The sequence below is a fragment of the Hippoglossus stenolepis genome, chromosome 11 (assembly GCF_022539355.2).
Source record: "Hippoglossus stenolepis isolate QCI-W04-F060 chromosome 11, HSTE1.2, whole genome shotgun sequence".
Classification (NCBI taxonomy): domain Eukaryota; kingdom Metazoa; phylum Chordata; class Actinopteri; order Pleuronectiformes; family Pleuronectidae; genus Hippoglossus; species Hippoglossus stenolepis.
This window is the reverse complement of record NC_061493.1, coordinates 9,114,261-9,136,960: the sequence shown is the minus strand read 5'-3', so window position 1 is coordinate 9,136,960 and position 22,700 is coordinate 9,114,261. Positions and strand designations below refer to the sequence as shown.

Sequence of the window (22,700 nt, the reverse complement as noted above, 5' to 3'; positions counted from 1 at the left end):
GAATAGTTTTGTCATTTACGTGAGATGATGGGTCATTTAGAAATGATTGTGTCATATTTTGTCTCTGATGGAAAAGATTACGTCATGTCCGATTCCTCCTTCTGTCTGAAGGCTTCAACTAAAGAGAAGGAGAAAGTCTGTGTTACTGGAAGAAAACCTGCCAGCATCACGGAGCAGGTCCAGATAGTAACTGACTCAGAGTTTCCATCAAGTCTCAGTCAACTAACTCGGAGTTTTCGCTAAACTTCCTGCTTTCTGAGACCCAGATAGTTTAGTTGGCCAAACTGTCAGTCTACATATGTGTATAGGGACATGATACAAATTATACAGAAGACAAAAAATGACTTATTCATCAATTATTAAATGACTAAAAGGCATAAAACTATATATAAAGAAATGAATATTAAAACCAAAATGAATGCAATTATAAACATATAAATGTATGCTGAAATAAAAGACTAATTATATTTTACCTGGAAATTATTAGATATAAACACTGAATTAAAAATGTAGTATTAGTAGAAATTCCTTTTTTTCTAAACTTATTTCTCAATTAACCACATTTATTAGATTCATCAAAATATTATTTAACATTTGTTTACCTTATTTGCTAAATGTGTTATCTTCTGTAGATTTAAACTCAAAGTGAATGGACAACAACAAAAAATCATGGATCAACTTTCTCAGACTGTCCAGTGACGCCACCTGCTGGTTGATCAGGCTGAAGGCTTATGTGTACGTGGTTTTGTAAAATGTTGTGCAGTTGTTGACTTGATAACGTTTCCTTATAGCACTATATGTTTATAGTGAATACAGTATATTACAGGGGGAAATGTGTACAAGAAAGAAAGCGCATACTGTATACTTTAACAAAACAAAAGGAGAAAAAGTCACAGTTTTCACTTTTGAGATTTATCATCCCTCCTTCAAGAAGATACAGTACAGATTTGAGAGAATATTTATTTTGACCTGCCTGTTTTCTCTAAATTATGAGCCAGGATTCATGGCTCTGAAGGAGCACATCGAGCTGTCAAATATTATAGAGCCATTTATCACACAGATGGAGAGTCCCTAATAACTCCACATGTCATACAAGCAGTTTGACTGATGTATGCTTTTTATTTGAATGACAGACTATTTACCTCTCTGTAAAGTCTGAAATCGGTCTATGACGTCATGAGCTCAAACAACTATTTGGTCTGAAACAGCATGGCTCCTTCCGATGACATGATTCTGTGAGGTGAAAACACAAATACCATAGAGACCTCCCGTACTGTCAGTGTTCCTCTAAGCTAACGATACATTTTGTTCCTATGCGAAGGCCTCAGACTATGATGAAAGATGAGCTGTGAGCTCCCTGAACATGAATCACAAGTAACTGCTAGGCATGTCAACTTCTCGCTCACACCAATACAAAGTATACACACACTCGCACAGAGTGCAGCAAATATAAAATACATGGAAAACAAAACAAAAAGTAATCAAAGTAAAAAGTCATATGAATGGACATAAACTTGCTATGGTGTACTTGCAGTTGATAAAAAGAAAACCAAAAAGGTAAGTGAATGTTGGCAGTTGGGAAGATTCAATCCTCTTTGTCTAGGATGGCTTTCACATCAGCGAACACCTGCAAGAGAAAAACAAGGGGCAGGTCACAAACATGGAACGATATTTCAGCTTCAATTGTTTTCTCAGTTAGTCTGAGAAGTAAACTTTGTAGCAGCCGAATCTGATACAATTGAAATCATCATCGTTTGGTGTCATCCAAGTGTCCGCAATCGTACTGGATGTGGCTAAGCTAGCGGACGTAGTGTGTCCGAGGGTCCATGAATGCACCTCGTTGGATGATATCAGTGGACATTTAGGCTTAAATCTTGGTTTAAATGACCTCGTTTCCAGTCGAATGTGGTTGTCGGGGCTTGCAGACACTTGGGTGACACCACAGGAGCAGTACGGAGGCATTTTATCTTTTTTCTGTTGTTTTATTACATCTGAAGAAGGACTCACCATTGACTTCAATTGTATTGGATTCTGCTGCAACAAAGTTTACCCCTGAGACTCCAGAAGTGTTTTGTGGAATCAAACACTTCACCCACCCCTTCATCAGCATAGTAGTGAGTAGATGATGAGTGCATTTTCATTTGTCAGTGAAATATCCTATCTAAGTATCTTATCTGTAAAGATGCTAAAGATTGTTTCTTTTTTGATAAATTGAATAATTGTTACTCACAATTATGTCTCTCACAATTTCCCAGAGCTCATGGTCATGTTTAAGCAATAGTCAAAGACACAAATGTTTGCAACTACAGGCACTTTTCCATTTTATTTGTAATAAATGTAAATGGGATTTGTTTAAATGCTCCGCCCATAGACACAAAATATTATTTCTCTGATTTGTTTTTTTCCCCTCATTACAAAAGGTTCTTAAAATAATTCTACTCATTTGTCGCTTTTTAACTCGTGGACACAAAATGTTTCTTACTTCACTTTTATGTCCTGTCTCAGTGTATGTTACCATCACACTGGTGTAAGATATACACAGGACCATGACTGGGTTCCAGTTGTAATGTCACGAAATGTGGACAACTTCAATTCACATTCAAACTGAGCACAGAATAACAGACTTCTCGTGTCTCATATGATGAGGTTTAAAAGTCGAAGACAACTTTCCACCACTTCCAGGATTTAATCCTTGTGCCTGAAGTGACGTGTACTGTATGTTGATTATTATCTGTCAGATCATGAAGTCAGAAAATAATCATTTTGAGGTGAAATTGGACCTTAGCTGGAGTCTTTTTCCAGTGAGAATCTACTTTATTTCCAGAGATAGGTTTTTCAGTTGGAGTAAGAGCCTCTAGTGGCCACCGGATGAACTATCTTTCCACTTAGGCTGCATCATGCTGCTAGAGCAGTTTTCTCTTCTGTCACATTTCTCTACTCCTGTTCGCTTTTAAAATCAGACTTCCAAAATTTTGTTCCCTCAGAAATGTTAAAGTTTAAGGAGAGGCATGTTTAAGTTTTGTTGCCCTGACTGACAGATTTATCCTGCAAATACACTCAGCTGTAGTGGAAGTCATTTACTTATTTCCCTCCTTTCATCCACGTCTTTTCAGGAATCCAATGTTGCGGTTCATAGATGCTACAGCCACATTATTTACTCACCTCATCCACGGAACGAGAGGCGTCTACTTTGTGCACCTTGCCTTGTTTCTCATACAGTTCAATGATTGGTCGTGTGGACTGTAGGTAGGTTTGGATTCTGCATCAAAGAAAAATGTTCCTGGTTATTGGGGTCAGATGACACAGGGGACTTTAAGGAGACACAAATTAGGTCAAAAACACACGTGCAGGTAGCGACAGTCAGTTAAGTGGGTCGGAGAAATCCATACTGATCAGATATGCTTGTTGTATTTGATACAGACAAAAATAAATGAGTACATGAGATTGATTCTTGAAAGTAGCAGGAAATTAGTCGTTAAAACCAAAGTATTTATACTCATGTAGGTATTTGTAACTTAAATCTGGGATTCAACAGTGATCAGGTCTTCAGTCATGTGCTTTGCTTGTGTCTCAGGACTGCACCTTTTCTCCAGACTTTCTCTGTTGTCATCTGTGCGTCCACTGTTCTTCCCTCTTTCTAGACATCTGTTGATGCAGACCTGTGCACAAACCAGATCATGTCCTCAGTGTAAATTAGGGATATCAGCTCAACACTTTGTATGCAACTGAAAACAGATGGAGGCGTTTCAGCTTTCCAGTTTTCCACGACCTACCTCGTTACCGCAGTCGAAGAAAAGCACAAATTTGACGTCTGCTTTGCCATCCATGACAGTGTTCCACCCCTGGAGGTTGTCCTCATTGCGGGGGAAACCATCGATGAGGAATCGGAACTTTTTCGAATCTTTCTGCATAGTCTCTTCCATCGCCTTAACAAACAGGGACAAAACGAATTTTAGTCCTAATGTAAAATTCAACCTAGTGTGTGTTGGACAATTTTGCACTAGAAACGGACAGTATCACGGTGCGGACAAATTTTACTAAAACTATGGTTGCGAGCAGCATTGTGCGGGCCCGAGCACTTGCGAACTCGGGACCTGATGTGGCCGCGGGAGAGAGCGGTCGGGGACCGGGTGAGAACGGCTCTGCGTTGCGTGTGTTCTGCGCACCGCGGGAAGGATAAACACTTCACTTCCTGTGTCCGTCACGCAACGGCAAACCACGCCCACTAACCACGCATTACGGTCCACACGGTGACAATTTTTTGTAAATCTAATTTAAGTTGTAAAACGAGGCTTACTTCCTGTTGCCAGTTGGTGGTGCTATCACTAGATACAGGCTAAGATATGTTCAGGTCAAAAACACTATTGTTTCTCTTCAAATCGTATAAATCTTTCACCTTTGCAACATTTAAGACATAAAAGGAATCTATGACCACTGACATTATTTAGATACAACAACCAGGTGTTTTGATGGCGTGTAATCAAACTTTGAAGCCACGCCACGGTCACATCGTGTGACGAAAACTCAAAAATCGATGTAGTTTTAATCTCCATGTTGTTGAGATGACCCTCATCGAATTTGATCTGATGAAAGCTCTAGGAGGAGTTCGTTAAATACACGTGTAAAATGGCCACTAAATCCAAAATTGCCAACTTCCTGTTGCTGTTTTCATGATGCTCCTTGATACTTTTTTGTGCGTCTGGTCATGATACACTTGTTTACCGAATTTCGTGAAGATTGGTGAAAGGGAAGTAAGGGGTCTGTTGAGCCATTTTGCCACGCCCATTTCAAAGTAGTCCAGAATACATACATTTTCACCACTTTTGAATTTTCTGCAAACTTTGGTGATTTTTCGAGTGTGTTAAAGTCCTCTAAAAGGCAATTCATTTGCCTGAAAAATTATAATAATCATAGTCGGGGCTCAGGCCTTAATTAAAAGCTTTTTCAATCAAAGTGGAGTTGCATTTGGTTCTGAGTAAATAGTTGGGCCCCCAGTGGTCTGGTCTGGATTTATCTTGAGTTAAACAAACACAAACTGGATCTGCAGCCAGTATCTGATGCATACCTTCCTGAGTAAATTGATGGTGATCTCCACAGGGACGATTTTACCGTCCTTGATGTAGTTGGCAATGAGCTGTCCAAACTCTGAGCCCTCTCTGGCTCGCTCTGCTCTCAGCAAGTCCCCAGCTGACAAATGAGTGTAGCTGTAGTTCTAAGAGACAATTTTCACATGTTAAAAGTTGATCGCATGTGAAACAAAAGCACATTGACATTATTCATCAAGTGAAAGTAACAGTCATGCTTTTTTTATTCATGTTTGCACAATGTCCATTTCTATTAAGACTAAAACTCCACAGGGAAGAGGAAAGCTTTTTACAACCAGGCTAAATCCTTCCCATTTACAAGCCAGGAAAAGTCCCTCCTTGTGTACAGAATGAAAAGAGCCTGTACCGGAAGCACAGCAGCCAACACCCTTGGACCTACGTGGATCTACGTGCACTGGTAGTCTCTTATAGGAGCTATGACTCACACATACACACACACTTTCAGACAAATATCAGAGCAGGATTCTTACGTGTAACCTTTTTGGATGGCTTAATACAAATATTCTCTCTAAAACATGCTGCTTCTTTAGTATGGTGTGTGATACAGTGGAACAAATGAATGAATGTGAGCAAATTACATCATATTTATACGGTAACACACTGTACACGGACACTTTTTAAACTCTGATCTTGACTTATGTCTCATCATCGGTGAAAACACAGGAGAATAGTGATCAGATCACAATCGCTGATGCTGTGGGTGCACCGCTGCAGAAACTACAACACACACAGCTGAAGTGTTAATCTGAGGTGTATCCTGCTGACGTGTGTTTGGGCTTTTACACCTACAATAAACGTCATATGTAGTGGGGCTGGTGCACTCCACGCTTCCACTGACCATTTTATAATCTCCACAGCGAAGATAAGTCAGTGATAAGGTTACAACGCGAGGCAAATGTCAACAGATCATCTCCTGTTTGCTGTTTGTAGTGGGTGTAGCTAATAGGCACATTTTCATTCAGGCTATTTACACAGTCCCACTGAGCTAACCGGTTTTATTTGTTAGTATTTAATGAATTCAGCTGATGGACATGAACACAGAGAGAGTCTCGATAAGATACATATTTAACATTGCTCTTTTAAAAAAAGGTAACAGCAGCACATAAACTGTCCAGCCTGTGCGGCTAACTAGCTAGCAGGGTAACACTTGTTCATTTTAGAGGACAACCGGAAGTCGGTGAAATTCAGACATTGCCTCGTAAAAGAGCCGCAAAAAACATCAATAACTACCTAGATGTTAACTATATACGACTTCCATCGTGCCTCACTCATTCCTAACAACAACAATCCACTGTTCACGTTGTCCTTTTATCGGCATCTCTCGTACCTCCACGATGTTGGAGCACTGGGTCCCTTTGCCGGCGCCAGGCCCGCCCAGCACGAACACAACCTTCGGCTTCATCACCAGCGACACCAGCGACACCCGGGACAACAAGCTCGGCAGCCTCTGAGACACAGCACCGAACAGACGGCCGATCATACACCAGCGACCACCGGCAGCAGCTGAGGACTCGAACCGGCGGTGCGGGGCTTTGGTAGCTGAGGAGGGGGTGGAGGGAGGGCAGAGACAATAAGGCTGAGCTGACCGGTGAGTGCGTGTCGGGAGGAGGAGGCAGCGGAGCCACATGACACCACTTCCGCTGTTGACTCCGGTGACCAATGGGGATCTCACAGAGGTGTGACGCATCGTGACCACGCCCACACAGGCGCGTTGTGGTTTTTCTTTTTTTTTACGCAGCGGCCGGGTGACGCCCCTCCCCTGCCTCCCTCCAGCATCAGCACCTCCACAGCGAACAGGGCGACCCGCGGCCGGAGGAGGATGCTCTCCGGACTGTGATGCTCACATCTTCCAGGGGGACGACTCACCCGACACACGGCCGGGTGCACGTCAAGGATCGCTGCACGTTTTTGCCGCCTCGCTGCCTCCATTCATCACGCACCATTCATGCTTCCCCAAGAATGGGAGCACACCGCGCGGGCAACATTAAAAGCGGCAGCCTTTTGTATCGCCCCTCCGTCTCTGCTGTAAGAGACCGGCCGCAGCGCGTCTGATGCAGCGACTCTGCTGGAGCGTCTCCTCATGTAGGTCAAAGTGATGGAGAGCCCGCTTTTTGTGTTTTGAGGGCGCCGCGCGGATGTCTGGCTGAGACCACACGAGGAGGAGAGCCGAGCAAACAAAAGGCATCCAGCGGCCCCCACCATCCCCACCCCCCACCCCGCCTCTGACGCACCTGGCTGCCCTGTCGCCACCTGACATGACAGCGCGGAGCCGGGAGCAGAGCAGCAGGATCGAGGGGCACCGACGTGCAGCCGGACGCGTGGACTCGACACGGAGCCGTGGAGCCTCCGGACGCCCCGCGGAGGAGCAGCAGCAGCAGCAGCAGCAGCAGCAGCAGCAGCAGCCCCGGGGAGGCCGGATTGCAGTTTCTGGGGACGAGCGCCAAGGGCAGTGCGGCAGTCAGCAGGCAGACCGGGGGGAGGAGGCTGCGGAGATCTGTGATACTTCCCCCCCAGTCCCCCACTGCGCTCCCACTTCCATACCATCACATCCTGACAATATGATGGTGGATGCCTCTATGTTTGATCAATGGTGACTGTGATACCCCTCCCCATCAGTGTCTCTCCCTCACCCCCCCCACCTCTCCCAACTATCAGTGATGATGGGTATTTAAAATATTAGATCTGCTCTTCAGGCAAGGGTGGAATCCGGAGGGGACTGATGTGCATACTGGCCAGGTACCATTTGCTCCCTTCTCTGGTTTTGCTCATCCTGCTTGTCGCCTGCACCATGGGCTGTATTCAGAGCATTGCATGCAAGCCCCGCATCAGGCGGGAGAACATTGTGGTGTATGAGGTGTCAGCCTCCATAGACCAGTGTCCCACCATCATTGAGGAGAACTCCCCCATTGTGCTCCGTTACAAGACGCCTTACTTCAGGGCCTCAGCGGGAGTTGTGATGCCACCAGTGCCCCGCAATGAAACCTGGGTGGTGGGCTGGATCCAAGCCTGCACCCAGATGGAGTTCTACAACACCTATGGCGATATTGGGATGTAAGTGTTAAAGAAAACACTGACACACTTTAACTTCTCATATGTTCAGTGTGCATGGGTCTAAAGTGTGTTTGGATGAGCTCACCTCTGTTTGTGAGGGTTTGGGTAACATCTTGTCCACAACTCACCCTCTGTCCCCCTCCATCCACTGCCGCAGGTCCAGTTGGGAGTTACCTGAGCTGCGAGAGGGTCGAGTCAAGGCCATCAGCGACTCAGATGGCGTCAGCTACCCCTGGTACGGCAACACCACCGAGACGGTCACCCTCACCGGCCCCACGTCCAAACCGTCCCGTCTGACCGTCGGCATGAATGACAACTTCTACCCGAGTGTGACCTGGGCAGTCCCCATCAGCAACAGCAACACGCCCATGCTGACCCACATCACGAGGGACCAGAGTTTCATCACCTGGCTGGTAGCCATGAACTCCGTCACCAAGGTGGGACAGACACACATCTAAGAGAAAAATAAGAGAAAAAAAAGTTTGTTTTCACATGCATCAAACCAGTATCCTGATCATTTCAGAAATCTCAGTGTCACTTATACATTTTGTCCAGTTTGAATGAAGAACTCTGACTGTAGACTACATCAGAAACAGCTTTCACAGCACTCACAGACCGACTGTGATGTGATCAGCTCCTTCTGCACTTTTCCTTTCTGGTGTCACGTAATACGGCCCTGAATTTGTCCCTCAAAACTCAGTCAAGGATAAAATGTGTATCAAAAGGCTTTTAGTGATTTTTGTACTGTCAAGTGTTATATTCTTTTCAGGCTATGCAGGTAAATTGTGTTTTCTTTGTTGATGCTTAATAAGATAGGAACAGGAAAAGAGCACACTGGTCTTTTTTTGTGTTGGATGAGAAAAATTGCATGAGTTCTTCCTTGAGCTTGATATCATCCTTCCACCAAGTTTTGTGGTAATGCGTTTCAGAGTTTTTGCGTAAACTTGTCTACAAACAAACCAACCAACACACAAACCGACAGGGGTGAAAACAACAAAACACTCTTACCCCTGCTGTGTACTTAGACGAGACTGCATCATGCAAACACATATACGCAACACAGGCCATATCTGTGAAGAGTCTCAGTCATCCAGGTCAAGGAGTTCTGCAAGTGTACACATAAACGCAGGAAACACAGGCCATATTAATCCATTCATTTGACCATTTGTTATCGCTCTTCTCCTCCAGGAGCGTATTGTGTTGCAGACGGTGCGGTGGCGGATGCGTGTGGACATAGCTGTAGATCCAGACATGCCTCTGGGCTCCCGGGCCTCACTGATGGGTCGTTCCTTCCAGGAGCAGCCACACATCCTCAACTACCAGGAGCCCATCCCTCCCAACGCGCTGGGGAGGCCCAACGCCAACGACGCCCAAGTGCTAATGTGGAGGCCACGGAGAGGGGCTCCACTTGTAGTAATACCGCCAAAATAAGAGGGTCAAGAAGCTGCACAGACAAAATAAAGTCTAATTGTTCCCTTTTGCTGAAAAATGAGGGTCGTGAAGTTTGATTAAGTCTGTCAAAGAGGAGAGAACTGATGGTTTCAGTGTGCTCAAGATGCCAGCGGATCATTATACCTGAGAGATTTTAGTGGAACATTGAAGCAAGCTGGAGTGGATATTACTGTTTGGATCTGACACAGAATGGTGTCAGGGGAAAATGGGTCAGCAGTGAACTAGTGTCAGGGGCCTGGAGTTGCGCTGGGGCTTGTTTGGCCCCTGGCAAGTTTTGGACTGCTTTGAGAAGACTGTTTTTAGACGTACCGCGGAGGTAATAGTCCACAACCAGAACTGCATCCTGCATCCTTATGTAGATCTTATTGCATGAGAGATTGAGAGACAAAAAAAACCTGTCGTTGAGAAGTTTAAGAATAGCATTTGTTTTTTTACAACTTGGTACGTGAAGACATTTTGATTGAAAAGTCAGCCAAAAAACCCTGCGGCTGGTTAAACCTCGTCCAATCAAGGCCTTCAGAACTCTCCAGAGTTACAGGATGTATTCAGAAAATTTAAGAGACAAAAGTATTATATTATTATATATGGATCTTTTTAGGTTAAGATTTCAGTCATACATCAATCAGATTGTATTAAGAACACCCACCCCAGGTGATCAAATGTGCTGTAGTTGTCACTGGAGTTTTGCTAACACACCAAACTTATGCACAGACATGTTCCAGCCTCTGTAGTGCAGCTGATTCTGTTGTATTCAGGCGGGTGACAAAGCATCAGAGAGATGAGCTGGACCTGTTACCACTTTAAATAAATAATGTCAGCTATGCTCTAAATAAGTGTGGTGTAAATGACTTGGAATAGTGCCATACAGCAGATTTAAAACAGGACGGTGGCGGCTGCCGCGGCCACATCGTATATATGTCACAGCTGGAACGGGGCCGAGCTGAACTCAGACCAAGGGCAGATTTGATGTGGCGATCGGGTCATGTTGCACTACAAAGTTACACCAATCTTCCTACAATCAGGGAAACTAAATGTACTCTTCAAGTTGATAGCTTCCTTGATGTGGAATTAAACATGACTGAATTTATTAATTTGGATAAGTGCCATTTTCTTTTGCTTGCTACGAGGTCGTCTCACAATATCACCCCGCATCGCTGACGTCACTTATTTTTCAGGTTTGTACAGATAATCATTGCATAATCTGTGACACTGTCCGTCCACTGGCTCATTCCAAGCGTCCACCTGCAACTCCACACACAAATCACATGACCCATCCTCCATCTGTGCCTCTCTCCAGGTTCACGCCTCACCTTCCCATCTGCCCGCTCTTCTCCTCCTCTTCCTGAAATCTGCAACCCTAGAAAGATGACAAAAACTGTATTCTTCTGTCTAAAATCTGTTTTTATCTGTCTGTTACTGCCACGTTAAAATACACAGAGGTTAAAATAGGTGATATTAATTCAGTGGGTCCACATTTATCGCTGCACCGCCGCTCATTCAGCCATCTGTTGCTATAGAGACTGCTTTGGTTTTTCTGAGAGCACTGCAACTGGAAAAAAAACTGTTCAAAATATTCATGGGTGTGACTATGTCTGTGTGTGTACGCATGTGAGCGCACACACACACACACACACACACACACACACACACACACACACACACACACACACACACACACACACACACACACACACACACACACACACACACACACACACACACACACACACACACACACACACACACACACACACACACACACAATCCATCCATTAATTTCACTTTGATGTAAGAAGAAAGGCAGAGCTCATTGTTTCAGCATAAAAGAGACCTTGTAATTTATGCAGTTGTTCTTGCATAAAGACTTTTATTTTTGCATTTAAATAAGGAGTGCGTTTGATATAAATACACAGGCTGTGAGCAGCAAGGTCAAAGCAGTCATATCCCATCTCATCTCATCTCATATAAAAAAGGACATTCAGCATCTTTGAACAGAGGTAACCCCTCCTCTTTGCAGCAAGTTTGCGCTTCACTCCACCACTAGATGGAAGCTCTGTCAAGATTTGTCCCTTTTTCATGGCTGCATCATCAACACCCTTCCCCTTTTGTAAATACATGATCATTTAACTCACATTATGCAACTGAAATATTTCACTAAAACATTCCCAAACATTCATGTGGCCAAGGTTTCATCAGTTTTTTCCTGCTGGTCCCTTCACCCTGCATGGATAACATGTTTTCTGAAATCAGAAAAATACATCTACAAAGCAAATGTATTTGACATCATTGACTAAGAGGTGTGATGGGGCCCATCTATTCGCAACAGTCTCCAGTTGTAGTTGTTGGGAAGTAACAGGTTTGATCACCTCCATGTTTTTACCGCATCCTTCATTTCCAAATACTCTTGGATGTCACATGTCATAGAGTTCCACTCCTTCTATGCTTGGTGGTGATTTTCTTTCAGGTGGCACAGTTCATTCAGGTCTCTATCTTGATGATGCTAACACAGGCAGGTTTGCACTTGTAGCTGTAAAGAATGGTGGAGGCCATAACCAACATGGTCCCCAAGAAAAAGAGTCTAAGAGGACAAAGAACAAAAAGGAGAGAAAAATAAAGACGCATTAAAAATTAATTCAACAAACAAACAAACAGCTGTGCACGCAGTCTACAGCCATGAATGCTAGTGAGGTGGCACCATAGACTGTATGTAAAGATGGACGACATGAATGCTTCCTAAAAGTGAAGCCAAAGGTTGTTGATTGCCACCTGGTGGCTAGCTGCCGGTAGTGCACGGTAGTTCTTATCACACTGGTGTTTGTTTCAGTGTTAAGTTTCCCTTTAAGTCTGGTTTTACTCAGCTATGTCATGTGATAAAAACTGACACGGACATGCGATTGGTCGAGTGTATCTGCAGCACTATCCCCTCATCGCTACTGTGCAGATTTTGGCTCCAAATGCACAAGATGACAGCGTTTGTTTCAAGGATATTTTGGCTTCATTTCTAGATAATGAGAGGAAGTGGAGATTTGTCGTCCAAAATGAAGATGCGCATCTTTCGGTCTGTCGATAACAATCAAAGCCTCGTTGGAACAAATGAGTGGATTCAGAAGGTGAAACTCTGGAGTGCTTTTACTTTGAAACGGGTTCGGAAAGTGTTGTAAATACAATTGTGTCATAGAGATAAACATTGTGGTTCACAGCAGAATAAACAGAGAAAATTATCTTTCACCTGAGCTTTAATGTTTATCTGATGAATTTATGTCACAAACAAATGGTTGCAACACTTTCTGTATGCCATTTCAAAATAAAAGCACTCCAGCGTTTCTGTTGTTGGAATCGATTTCCTTGTTTAAAAAGGTTTTTTTTATTGTTAAATATTTGCAGGGCTTCATACTGTGTAGTACTGGTATTTATTTGAGTACAAGGGACTTCTTTCATACAGGGCAATAATCATATTTGTGGCCATATTCAAATCAAAGCCTGAATGTAAAAACATTGTGCTGCAGTAGCAGTTCCTCTGCAGAACATGATGTGGAACTGAGAAGCTACCTATTGTGCATTGTAAATATGAATGGATATTAATTTGAATATTGTGCATTGAACAGAAAAAGTTGCACAACTGCCCTTCTTTATGTAGATTTATTTCTTGTTCATTCAGCCTTCAACAGAAATTGCAAAAAATAATAAGTGTGACCCTCCTAAGTGTTTTTTTTTAAAGATATCAGGGTGGTAGATCTCAGCTTACGTTTGGAATTAAAAAGTGATCTTGGGCTCGAAAAGGCTGGTGACCACTGGTCTATGGGTTACACTCAGGCAAAACTGTGCTTAGCTAATTGCCAATATTAGCATGCTTACATGCTCATAATGACAATGCTTGCATATATTTAATTGTGTTTAGCAGTTATAACGTTCTAATTAGCTCAAAGCATTAAAGTATAGCTAAGACTCAAGGGAATATCATTATTTTTGAATGTATTTATAGTGAACTAGAATATTGGGCAATTGAAATTTGGACACGAAGATGGTGCTAAAGGAGTCAGTCAGTTACTTATTACAACATATCCTGAAGAAAAACTCAATGTCTGAGCAAAATTAATGGAAATTCTTGGTCAAAATATTTCATTCAAAATCCCACATGTAAACCATGGTGCTGGGGGGAAAGTCAGTAGGATTTATCCTCTGGGCGTCATGAATGTCTGTTGTAAATTTCTAGAGACATTTCAGTCAGGACCAAAGTGGTGGGTTGACCAAATAACCCACTGACAGACATATCTATCCTTAGAGCCGATTAGTAAGTCTGACTAAAAACAGACCAAGAAATTGAACCTGAGCCTTGTGGGAGTTTATGAGAGCATGCTTGTGTTTACCCAGTGGGATTGAAGTCCGTCAACAGGAAATATGAAATGAGAGCGGACACGATGATGGACAGAGATGTGGCGAATCCTTTGAGGATGTTGTCTGCATATTTAATGACCACAGCTACGACCAGCCCGCCCAGAGCCTGCAGACGGAGGATACATTTTTATGCCACATCAGGGAAACGCACTCAACATTAAGACAAACCTGTAAGAGAAGTGTGTGTAAAATTTCAGCAGCAGCTTCTCAAACATGAAAATGTAACAGAAATGATAATGTGAGATTGAGTAGACTCAATGACTGAACCTGTAAGACGACGACGGTGCAGGTTATCGAGTTGTAGCCCTGAAATATTCCTGACTGTCTCACCCTCTGGCCGTCGTATATCATCATTCCTATGAGCCCAAACACAAAGCTGAACAAACCTGGAGGAGACAAGAAGCAGGATAAGTTACATTTCTGTTGCTGAAAAATCTAGCCATCCACTTACCAACCTACTCATTTACCTATCTAAAAACCCACCCATCCATCCATCCATCCACCCACTTACCTACCTAAAAACTCATCCATCCATTCATCTATGAAATCTTAATTTAACTTATCAAACAGGACACAACCAGAGATGACTGCTGTCACTATAAGATGATTGTATTTGATTTGTGAGCAACTCAATAGCAGCCATGCCAAAGCCGTCTCTTCTCTCTTTGTTTTTCAGTGTAAGAGGAAACCCAGTTACATTGACTGACCTCTCCGCCACTTTCAAATCTGTGAAGAATTTGATAAGTCCAGCAGGACTAAAAGCAGCATCTCTTAAAGAAATCTAATTGAGGTCATCTCTGTAACATGGCTCCTCTTATCTCCGCCCGCTAGAGCAAGGGCAGAGTTTTCCTGACCAGAAAACCTGTCAATCTATTATTTAATAAATCATTCCTGTGATTACTGACATGGCTGTTCCATGCAGAATTGGATCCTATTAATTTATCAAGTTATCTGAGTGTTAAAGTACATGTCCCCTTCCTAACCGACCTCTGGAAAATATACTTTGAATAATGTGATAATGTGAATCTATAATAGTTTTTCATGCCTCCAACGATTTCTATTATTGGTGATTTATGAAGGGCTGCCAAGTGTGTGTGTGTGTGTGTGTGTGTTGTGTGTGTGTGTGTGTGTGTGTGTGTCAATATACAAAAGAAATCGCATATTGTCAAATGTCTCAAGAGCTAAACCCTCAGTAATGTGAAAAGTCTCTGTAGTTGTCTTATCCTCTTCTGATATGTTTGAAACATTTATAAATTATGCAGCTTTATCATTATGAAATCTAAATTATCTACTTGGTTTCTGAATGATGTTTATCGAAGAGGATAAAACGGACTCTTACAGATAATGTGTTATACAAAAATTAATGGGAAAACAACGTTATCAAAGCCAAACTGAATGTTTGATTTTTTATAATTCAACAAAAGAGGAAATGCAATACGCTTTCAGCTACAGATAAAAAAGGTTTCTTGAGATCGCTATGGAAATTAGTTAGAATAACACGATTAATTTCTCTCCTCTCACATTTCACATACCTTCACCCACATTAGGTGGGTGATCCATTAGAAACAGAGGGTCCAACTATTGGATGCCACTGTATACAGAAGACACTAGTGTATGCAGAAAGTATTTTTACCATTACTTCAATCATGTTGAAGGCTAGTTAGTTGTTATGAGTTAACTACCAAGCATTAATTCCATCCTTCCAATGACATCCAGATACATTTTCAACAAGTGAAATTATTTTAAATACACTTTGGCAGGAGAGAAGGAGGAGTAACGGATGAATAGAGAAATGAAAGAATGCAATGTTGAAGACAAAGAGAAAAGAGGGGATGAGCGAGGGGGAGGGAGCAGGTTGTGGAAAGTGAAGAGATGCAGAAAAGTAGCTGTCAAAAATAGAACAGGAGACACAAAGGGAAAAGACTCAGAGAAGCTGCTCGACAAATAATTTATGCTTCTGTCCACCGACATGATGTTCTTCAAATGCCCCGTACACACTCCCCAAAGAAATCAAGGTAATCCTCACTCACCCAGCTGTATGTTACGGAGCCACACGCTCTGTTTAGTCTCCTTGAGGATTTTTTCAAAGTAAACTCCAGCAAAGCCACTGGACACACAGGCCGCCAGCACGGCCATCAGTCCCACAAACTGGGATCCTGCCGTCAGGATCTTCTGCTCCGGGTCACCTCCAGACTCTGTGGGCCACTGTGGTGGTTAAAACATCAGGTCAAAACTAATGTGCAGGGACTTTGAATCTGTCTGCTCAGAAGTGTAACTAATGGCCAAAACATCTGATGAGTGAATACAGTCACCTTCACACTACAACACTAGAAAAATCCTACACCTGTGTATTTGTTAGCTGCTCAGGGACTTCAGGTTTTTCAGTGTCTAATCGTACCTGCACTAGAACAATGCCAGCCATGAGTAGGAGCAGCGAGAGCCACTGGTGGAGGCCCAAACTCCTCCCCAGCATGGAGACACAGAACAGTGCCGTGGTGAGGATCTTCAACTGGTACGTCACCTTGGTGTTGCACAAAAACCAATGGTAAGGTAACAAAGTACAAATGATCAGGGAATACCATTTACATCAAATGGGATCTTAAGTTACCATATAAATATACAGATGACTTGATTCTAAAGGAGGGTTTCTTAGTTTCTAAAAAGCGGAAACATGATGCAGGGGTTTTCCATCCAAATACATTGGTTTTATTTACTATCAATCTTAGCTACTGTCAACACAGGGCGCTTCGGCAGTTGAGTATCAAATACAATGTTATTATTTTCCTCACTCCTATCCTATTCAGAAGCAGAAACTAATTTCATTAATAATATGTATAGATAACCTCAGTATATCTACAAAGCCGACTCCACTTTCCCCCACCATCCAAAAATGAAGCCACAATATTCCTGATATGAACTGTGCAGTCTGAGCAGTAGCGATTGAGGGGATGGAGCCACAGTAGCGAGGTCCCTCCAATACACACACTCAACCTATCGTGAGTCAGTCTCAGCTGTCAATTATGTTTTTCCCTAATTTTATAGCATGTAATAACTAATTAAAACCAAAATTGCTGGAAGTTAAACTAACTCAGTGGGATAAGAACGACCTAAATTGACAGGAACCATCTATGTCACCAGTAGTAGCTAGTAGCAGTTTGTTAGCTCAAACTGGACAAGCTGAAAGCTCAAACTGAATTTTCAAGTTTGGAAACCTGATAGGTGGCTCCGTCCAGGTTGGATAAGGCAACATAGAGCAGATTGTTCTGCAGCGTGTAGATTCCTGCAGGAATGGCCAACTTCATGGTCTCCATGGGCTTGTTCACAATCTCCTCCTTCAGCAGCTGGTTCATAGACTGCACATTGAAACCTGGCAGAGACAGAGAGCGTGTTGTCTGTAACGTAACCTGAGGACCACCCATGGAGTGATGAGAAACACACTCACTGCAATCCTTGAAGACAAACAGGGTGCAGGTGAGGACCTTGAGCACCTCGGCCAACACCACAGCGGAGGAGGCCAGGTAGCGGGGGCCATCTTCCTTCAGGGTGCGGGAGTGGCGCATGGTGAGCACCAGCGACGTGGTCTGCAACACCAGGACCCCCAGAGACACATACTTCAGCCTCAAGGAGTGTAACGAGGAAAGGACCATTTCGGGCGACTCTGTTGTACACGTTTGCAGACGACAATGGATCCTATAGGAGAGACAGACAGGGTGAGGTCAGAGAAAGGAAACACACCTGGATTCACTCGATGCATCTCGATCAGGCACAGGAAGAGAAATGCTGCTCGAGTGTGATTGAGCAAGGAACCAACTTCTGCTTTGGCAAGTCTGTGTAGAGACGCAGAAGGACAGCAATAAAGATTCAAAAACGAACTGGGAGGTGAAAGTTCAGAGAGAGGGAGGATAAGGACTCCACTCTGTAATTAAAGGGTTGCAGGTCCAGCCTGAGACAGTACAGAGCATTCCTGTGACCAGCCTGCAGCCCTGGAGCAACACGCACACAGACAAGTTATTTTAGTAATGGGGTGAAAACTGGGATACGGTTAAACCAGGTATTTTACAGATCAACTCAAAGGTCTACCAAGAAGTCGAGCTGTAGGTTTGAGTAGCCTTTGTGCCCATATTTTGATTGCATTCGTCATTGAATACAATGGCTAAACTGCTGTGAAATAGAATGAGCAAGAAATTTGAAACTTGGATCAATGACAACAAATTAAAAGCAAATTCTGCCAAAGAAACAAATAAATAAGTTGCATGTTTAAAGGCCCTTTAATCATTGTTTTTAAACAAATGCTTCCAAAGAAACATGAGCCCAGTGGGACACATGGTGGCGCTGTGATTAAGGCCCAAAGAATCAATTTTGCAACCGACAAAATTTGATACACAAGTCCAGTTCTATATGCTCTAAAAATAATACTGGACCATGAAAGTTCATCATAATGGTTTTTTGGCTAATTTACATATTGTGTCAACACATGAAGTAAACATGCAGAACTGAGTTACAATAAAATACTAGAAATCGATAAGATCAGTGTGATTCAATGTAATGTTCACTTTGATATTAAATCTAACAAAGAGGATCTTGGTGACTGACTAAAGGTCGAGAGGAGTTTTCCTCCATCATCGAGTGAACCAAAGCTACAATATTGAGGTTATACTATATTCATAAAAACAATATGCCTTAGGGATACTCGGGGGTTTAATGATTAAACATTGTGTATTTTACACGCAATACACAATCACTGTTTATGATTGAAAATTTGACAAATTAATAATTAAGTAATGGCATCCCACTGCCCTGTGTTGTAATCTGAGTTTCTGTGTTACTTGTTTCAATAGTTGGTCCAGTCCTACGTTCATGTTAGTGTACGTGTCCTCCGCGCATATATAAAGCTACAGTATACAAATACGCCACCCGGATGAAGATATGAATCACAGAGGCCAACTCAGAACACAAACATTGTGATCACACCAGACAATGGCTCACCACAGTGTTGTAAAACCAGATATAATGCGGCTGCACCCTAGTTGATATTGCAATGAACAGTCTTTTCATAACTTTCTTAATTCAAGTTTTTCTTGACCCCCTGGCCTTTGAATGGTAAATGGTCTACAGCGTTTTTCTAGTCTTGATGAACACTCAAAGCACTTAACAGTACATTTGAATGTAAATTCACTTATTCATTGATACAGAGCATCTATGTGCAGCGCTTTCTCTATGAGAAGGGGCAATTTGGGGTTTCTTGCCCAAGGACACTTCGGCACCCACAGATGACTCCATATTTGGTATCCTCTTGTTCATGTCAGAGAGGATTTCAAATTTATATTTAACTTCCATCTTTATTTATAACCCCAAAGACAGTCAAATGTTGTGAACCTTTTGATGCTTGTATGCAACTACAAAAATACAGTTTGACAAAGATATGTTTTACAGATAATAATACAATTTTACTCATAACCAAGTACATTTAACTTGTGTAGTGACCTTCGCTTATAAAGACGTATTTGCTCATTGTTGTATTAAGCTTTAGCTTCGATAAAGGATTTACGTAAACACTTCTTTGTTACTGCTGTGACAGAGTGCAAAAGATAGAATACAGCAATAGCACACAAGTCTAATGTTTTTAGACCAGACCTTGATCTGTCATTTTCCAGTTTGTAATTACCCTACAGAAACTCTTCTTATTGTCTTATTTTATGGTTAAAATAACAGTGAATATCTGTTTTCACTTCTACCTGCACGTTTAGAGATAAAGTCATAGCAGTGTCACGATAAAAAGTGTTCAATGTACAATTCCTACTATGTTAAGTATCACACTTTGGTAAATAGACGATGTTAAACAAACCACGAAGGCCAAAGGTGTGGTGCGTTCAACACACTGGTCTCCTTATGTAGCTGCACAATCCCTCTCTGTGTATATGCGTGTGTATGTGTGTCCTTGTACACACCCAACACTCTTCCTCTCCCTCTCTCTCTCCTTACATTTGAGCCAGCTATGCACTTGTTTATGAAATCATCTGGTAAAACCTACGGCTGTAGAAGTATTGAGAGTTAAAATTCTTAATAAACTACAGCGTGCTGGAGGTGCAGTCATTACAAACTCAACCTGTGAAACCAAACATTGTTCAAACGTACAGAATGTTAAGTTCTGGTGGAGTAAAGAAAGTTTCCCAAGACACTAAATATGTGAGAGTTCATTTGGTAGATAATCATGTATAAATGATGCACATTACATTTCAGATATTTCCACACAATGCAAAGGGACAGCAGATACACACAATACTGTCAAGGTTGTGGAACCTTCCTATCCAGGGCCATTTCAATTTCTATAACATTCTTTGTGTCCCAAGTTAAATTACTGAACACATATATCACACTTACTTCCTTAATGTGATGACTGACACCGCAACTCTTTGGCACCGTGTTTGATGTCAGATGGTAGTGATGATGATGAAGGTGATGAAGCTGGTCCTCCAGGTTTGGGTCTTGAGCAGAACTCTACTCTCCAGACTTTTGGAGGCTTTGCAAGACTCTATATTAAAGCTAACTGCAGCAGGTTGTCTTAAACAGGGATACAAACATCAGAGGATGTCTCCTCAGAATGGGTAAGTCCTCAAGGCGTACTTACAGTTTTACGATGAGGTCGTTGTGCTGAGCTTTGAGCTCCTCATTGAATTAGTGAATCTTGAATCTTGAGTCTTTATCCATGAGAATTGTCCTTGTAACTTGTCCAGTTCAGGTGTTTCCAGCTGTAGTAAGATCGGCCTTTATCTTCACTGCAAAATGGGCACTGGCTTTTCTTTTATTTCGATAAGAATAATTTTGATCATTTCTATTAGAAAGTGCAACATCTTTTCTTTCTTTGCCAGTGGCCATGATGCTTGTCAGTAATGACACTGACTATAACCTGATCCCAAAAAATGTGGTTGGAACCCAACCTAGATGGCATCTCAGTAACATCTTGTCATTGTGGCTTAGCAACATGACAAAATCCAGCTTATCAAACAGCAAACTACATCAGGGGGCTTTTCAAAACTACCTTATATTTCAGAACCCCAAGGACATATCACAGATTCTACCTGTTTTTGGTTTTTCCAGAGCTAAGGTTATTGGCAACAGCTATTTGCAGGATCTCTGCCCATCACACAAAAAAAGGATTCAAATTATCAACATCCAGGCCATGTTGTCAATAAACAGTGTGCTACTTCTTGCACTACTAAGTATGGACAGACAGTGCAATATAATGAGTAACGAACTACAATAAGTAGGAAATTTGCAACGTGACAGCAGCAAGGGCAGTCAAACATTGACACCAGTAAAAGTAATGATAAGAAATATGAAATTAAAATGTGAAGAAATAAAAAGAAATATGGAAAAATATAAGTGGAATAAAATAACTGAAATACATACAGTGTAAGAATATGTACAAGGAGAAGGACTGCACACAAACCGTTGAATTGCAATGACAGAAAATGAGTATTGCGTTAATTAATGTTAAATTTGAAAGATGTAAAAATGCATGATGTTCCCTCTGCCTGCAAGTGTAAATATAAACATGTCCTAAATGTTGAGCTGTACAGGACAACTCACATCTGCTTCTTGTTCACTCATTCAAACTGTAACTCCCCCCTGTCCACGTTGACAGTCTCACAGAAACTCACCTGTAGGAGTGGATCTGAGCTGCGGACGCGGATGAGGACACTCAGTCGCCGGATCGTCCTCTCTCCGCTGCTCCTCTCTCCATGTACCATCCAACCTCATGGCGTCAGGACACAGAGGAGCAGAAAAGTGGCTTAAATATAAACTACAGAATGAGGCGTCACCCCCCTCTCACTCTCCTACCACACACCCCCCTTGTCCTGACATGTGGACCACGCACTCTAGAGGTCTGGCGCCACCTGCTGGTGGACGAAGGAAGGTGGCTAATTAAAAGAGATAATCCAGAAACTAACTCTTCCTAGTGACCCCGTTGCCAATCAATAGAAGCCACCACGAAGTGTCCAGTTTCCAAAACAAAGGCGGTTTATTGCTTTCAATCGGCAGGGTTTCCACAATAAAAAGAGCAGAGCCACTTTCTCTGTGATAAGTCTATTTCGCCCAAAACATAGACAAAACAAATCAAACATTCCTTTCACAGCCATTACCACACGGTCAAAAACTGTTTGCTTCTTACCCGCAACACCTGTGTCAAGTACCCCCCCTTAAATATCAACCTCTCGCCTCATTGACAGCGGCACGACTCCCCCAAGTGGTGGGAGGTTTAACAAAACAAAAAAATAACAAAATGGCTCTTACACTCTTCATTTTATTTTTCACCTTAATTCATATAATGATTAACTAGATCATGTTAAAACAACCGTTGTCTGTCAATTAGAAACTTGAATGTCACTCGGTAGAGCACACTCCTCCACCGAGGCCCAGTAGTCCCCCAATGAAACCACATTTTATTGACCTGGATCCAAATTTATGTTTGGATCCGCATCAAATTTCACACACTCATATCATGAATATCATTATCAGTAATATCATTACCATACATGTGCCTGATGTTTTTAAAATCAAGAACCATGAATTATTCTCTGAGAAATCTATTAAAATGTAGAACAATGTCCTAACTAGCAGTGTTACAGAAAGTGAATTACTGAATAAATTCCTGCATCTGCCCCCTGATCCATATCTGCACTATAATTGAATGGA

The 22,700-nt window shown here is 42.3% G+C and overlaps 3 protein-coding genes across 3 annotated transcripts; 1 reads left to right on the top strand and 2 right to left on the bottom strand.

The window, feature by feature from the left end:
- Positions 1 to 890: 890 nt before the first annotated feature.
- On the bottom strand, positions 891 to 6,720 carry cmpk (cytidylate kinase). Its single transcript, XM_035170637.2, has 6 exons — positions 6,433 to 6,720; positions 5,066 to 5,212; positions 3,774 to 3,926; positions 3,583 to 3,659; positions 3,163 to 3,259; positions 891 to 1,627 (listed from the first exon to the last, which is right to left on the bottom strand). Exons 1-6 carry the CDS (start codon positions 6,583 to 6,585, stop codon positions 1,586 to 1,588), a joined length of 669 nt encoding a protein of 222 aa, XP_035026528.2. The 5' UTR covers positions 6,586 to 6,720; the 3' UTR covers positions 891 to 1,585.
- A 126-nt stretch (positions 6,721 to 6,846) lies between these two features.
- fam78ba (family with sequence similarity 78 member Ba) lies at positions 6,847 to 10,695 on the top strand. Its single transcript, XM_035170638.2, has 3 exons — positions 6,847 to 8,156; positions 8,314 to 8,593; positions 9,345 to 10,695. The coding sequence occupies exons 1-3, from the start codon at positions 7,825 to 7,827 to the stop codon at positions 9,585 to 9,587; spliced, it is 855 nt and encodes a 284-aa protein (XP_035026529.1). The 5' UTR covers positions 6,847 to 7,824; the 3' UTR covers positions 9,588 to 10,695.
- A 751-nt stretch (positions 10,696 to 11,446) lies between these two features.
- slc35a3b (solute carrier family 35 member A3b) lies at positions 11,447 to 22,191 on the bottom strand. The gene is made up of 8 exons (XM_035170634.2): positions 21,665 to 22,191; positions 17,446 to 17,693; positions 17,216 to 17,370; positions 16,402 to 16,524; positions 16,034 to 16,208; positions 14,271 to 14,389; positions 13,976 to 14,109; positions 11,447 to 12,186 (listed from the first exon to the last, which is right to left on the bottom strand). Exons 2-8 carry the CDS (start codon positions 17,648 to 17,650, stop codon positions 12,087 to 12,089), a joined length of 1,011 nt encoding a protein of 336 aa, XP_035026525.1. The 5' UTR covers positions 17,651 to 17,693; positions 21,665 to 22,191; the 3' UTR covers positions 11,447 to 12,086.
- Positions 22,192 to 22,700: the final 509 nt, after the last annotated feature.

Coding starts and splice junctions, on each gene's coding strand:
- cmpk (XM_035170637.2), bottom strand. CDS start 6,585: ATGATCGGCCGTCTGTTCGGTGCTGTGTCTCAGAGGCTGCCGAGCTTG. Junction 3,660..3,773: donor TCTTCGACTGCGGTAACGAG/GTAGGTCGTGGA, acceptor GTTTGTGCACAG/GTCTGCATCAACAGATGTCT. Junction 3,260..3,582: donor AGAGAAAGTCTGGAGAAAAG/GTGCAGTCCTGA, acceptor TCTTTGATGCAG/AATCCAAACCTACCTACAGT.
- slc35a3b (XM_035170634.2), bottom strand. CDS start 17,650: ATGGTCCTTTCCTCGTTACACTCCTTGAGGCTGAAGTATGTGTCTCTG. Junction 17,371..17,445: donor GTTTGTCTTCAAGGATTGCA/GTGAGTGTGTTT, acceptor TGTCTCTGCCAG/GTTTCAATGTGCAGTCTATG. Junction 16,209..16,401: donor CTGGCATTGTTCTAGTGCAG/GTACGATTAGAC, acceptor TAACCACCACAG/TGGCCCACAGAGTCTGGAGG.
- fam78ba (XM_035170638.2), top strand. CDS start 7,825: ATGTGCATACTGGCCAGGTACCATTTGCTCCCTTCTCTGGTTTTGCTC. Junction 8,157..8,313: donor ACCTATGGCGATATTGGGAT/GTAAGTGTTAAA, acceptor CCACTGCCGCAG/GTCCAGTTGGGAGTTACCTG. Junction 8,594..9,344: donor CCATGAACTCCGTCACCAAG/GTGGGACAGACA, acceptor CTTCTCCTCCAG/GAGCGTATTGTGTTGCAGAC.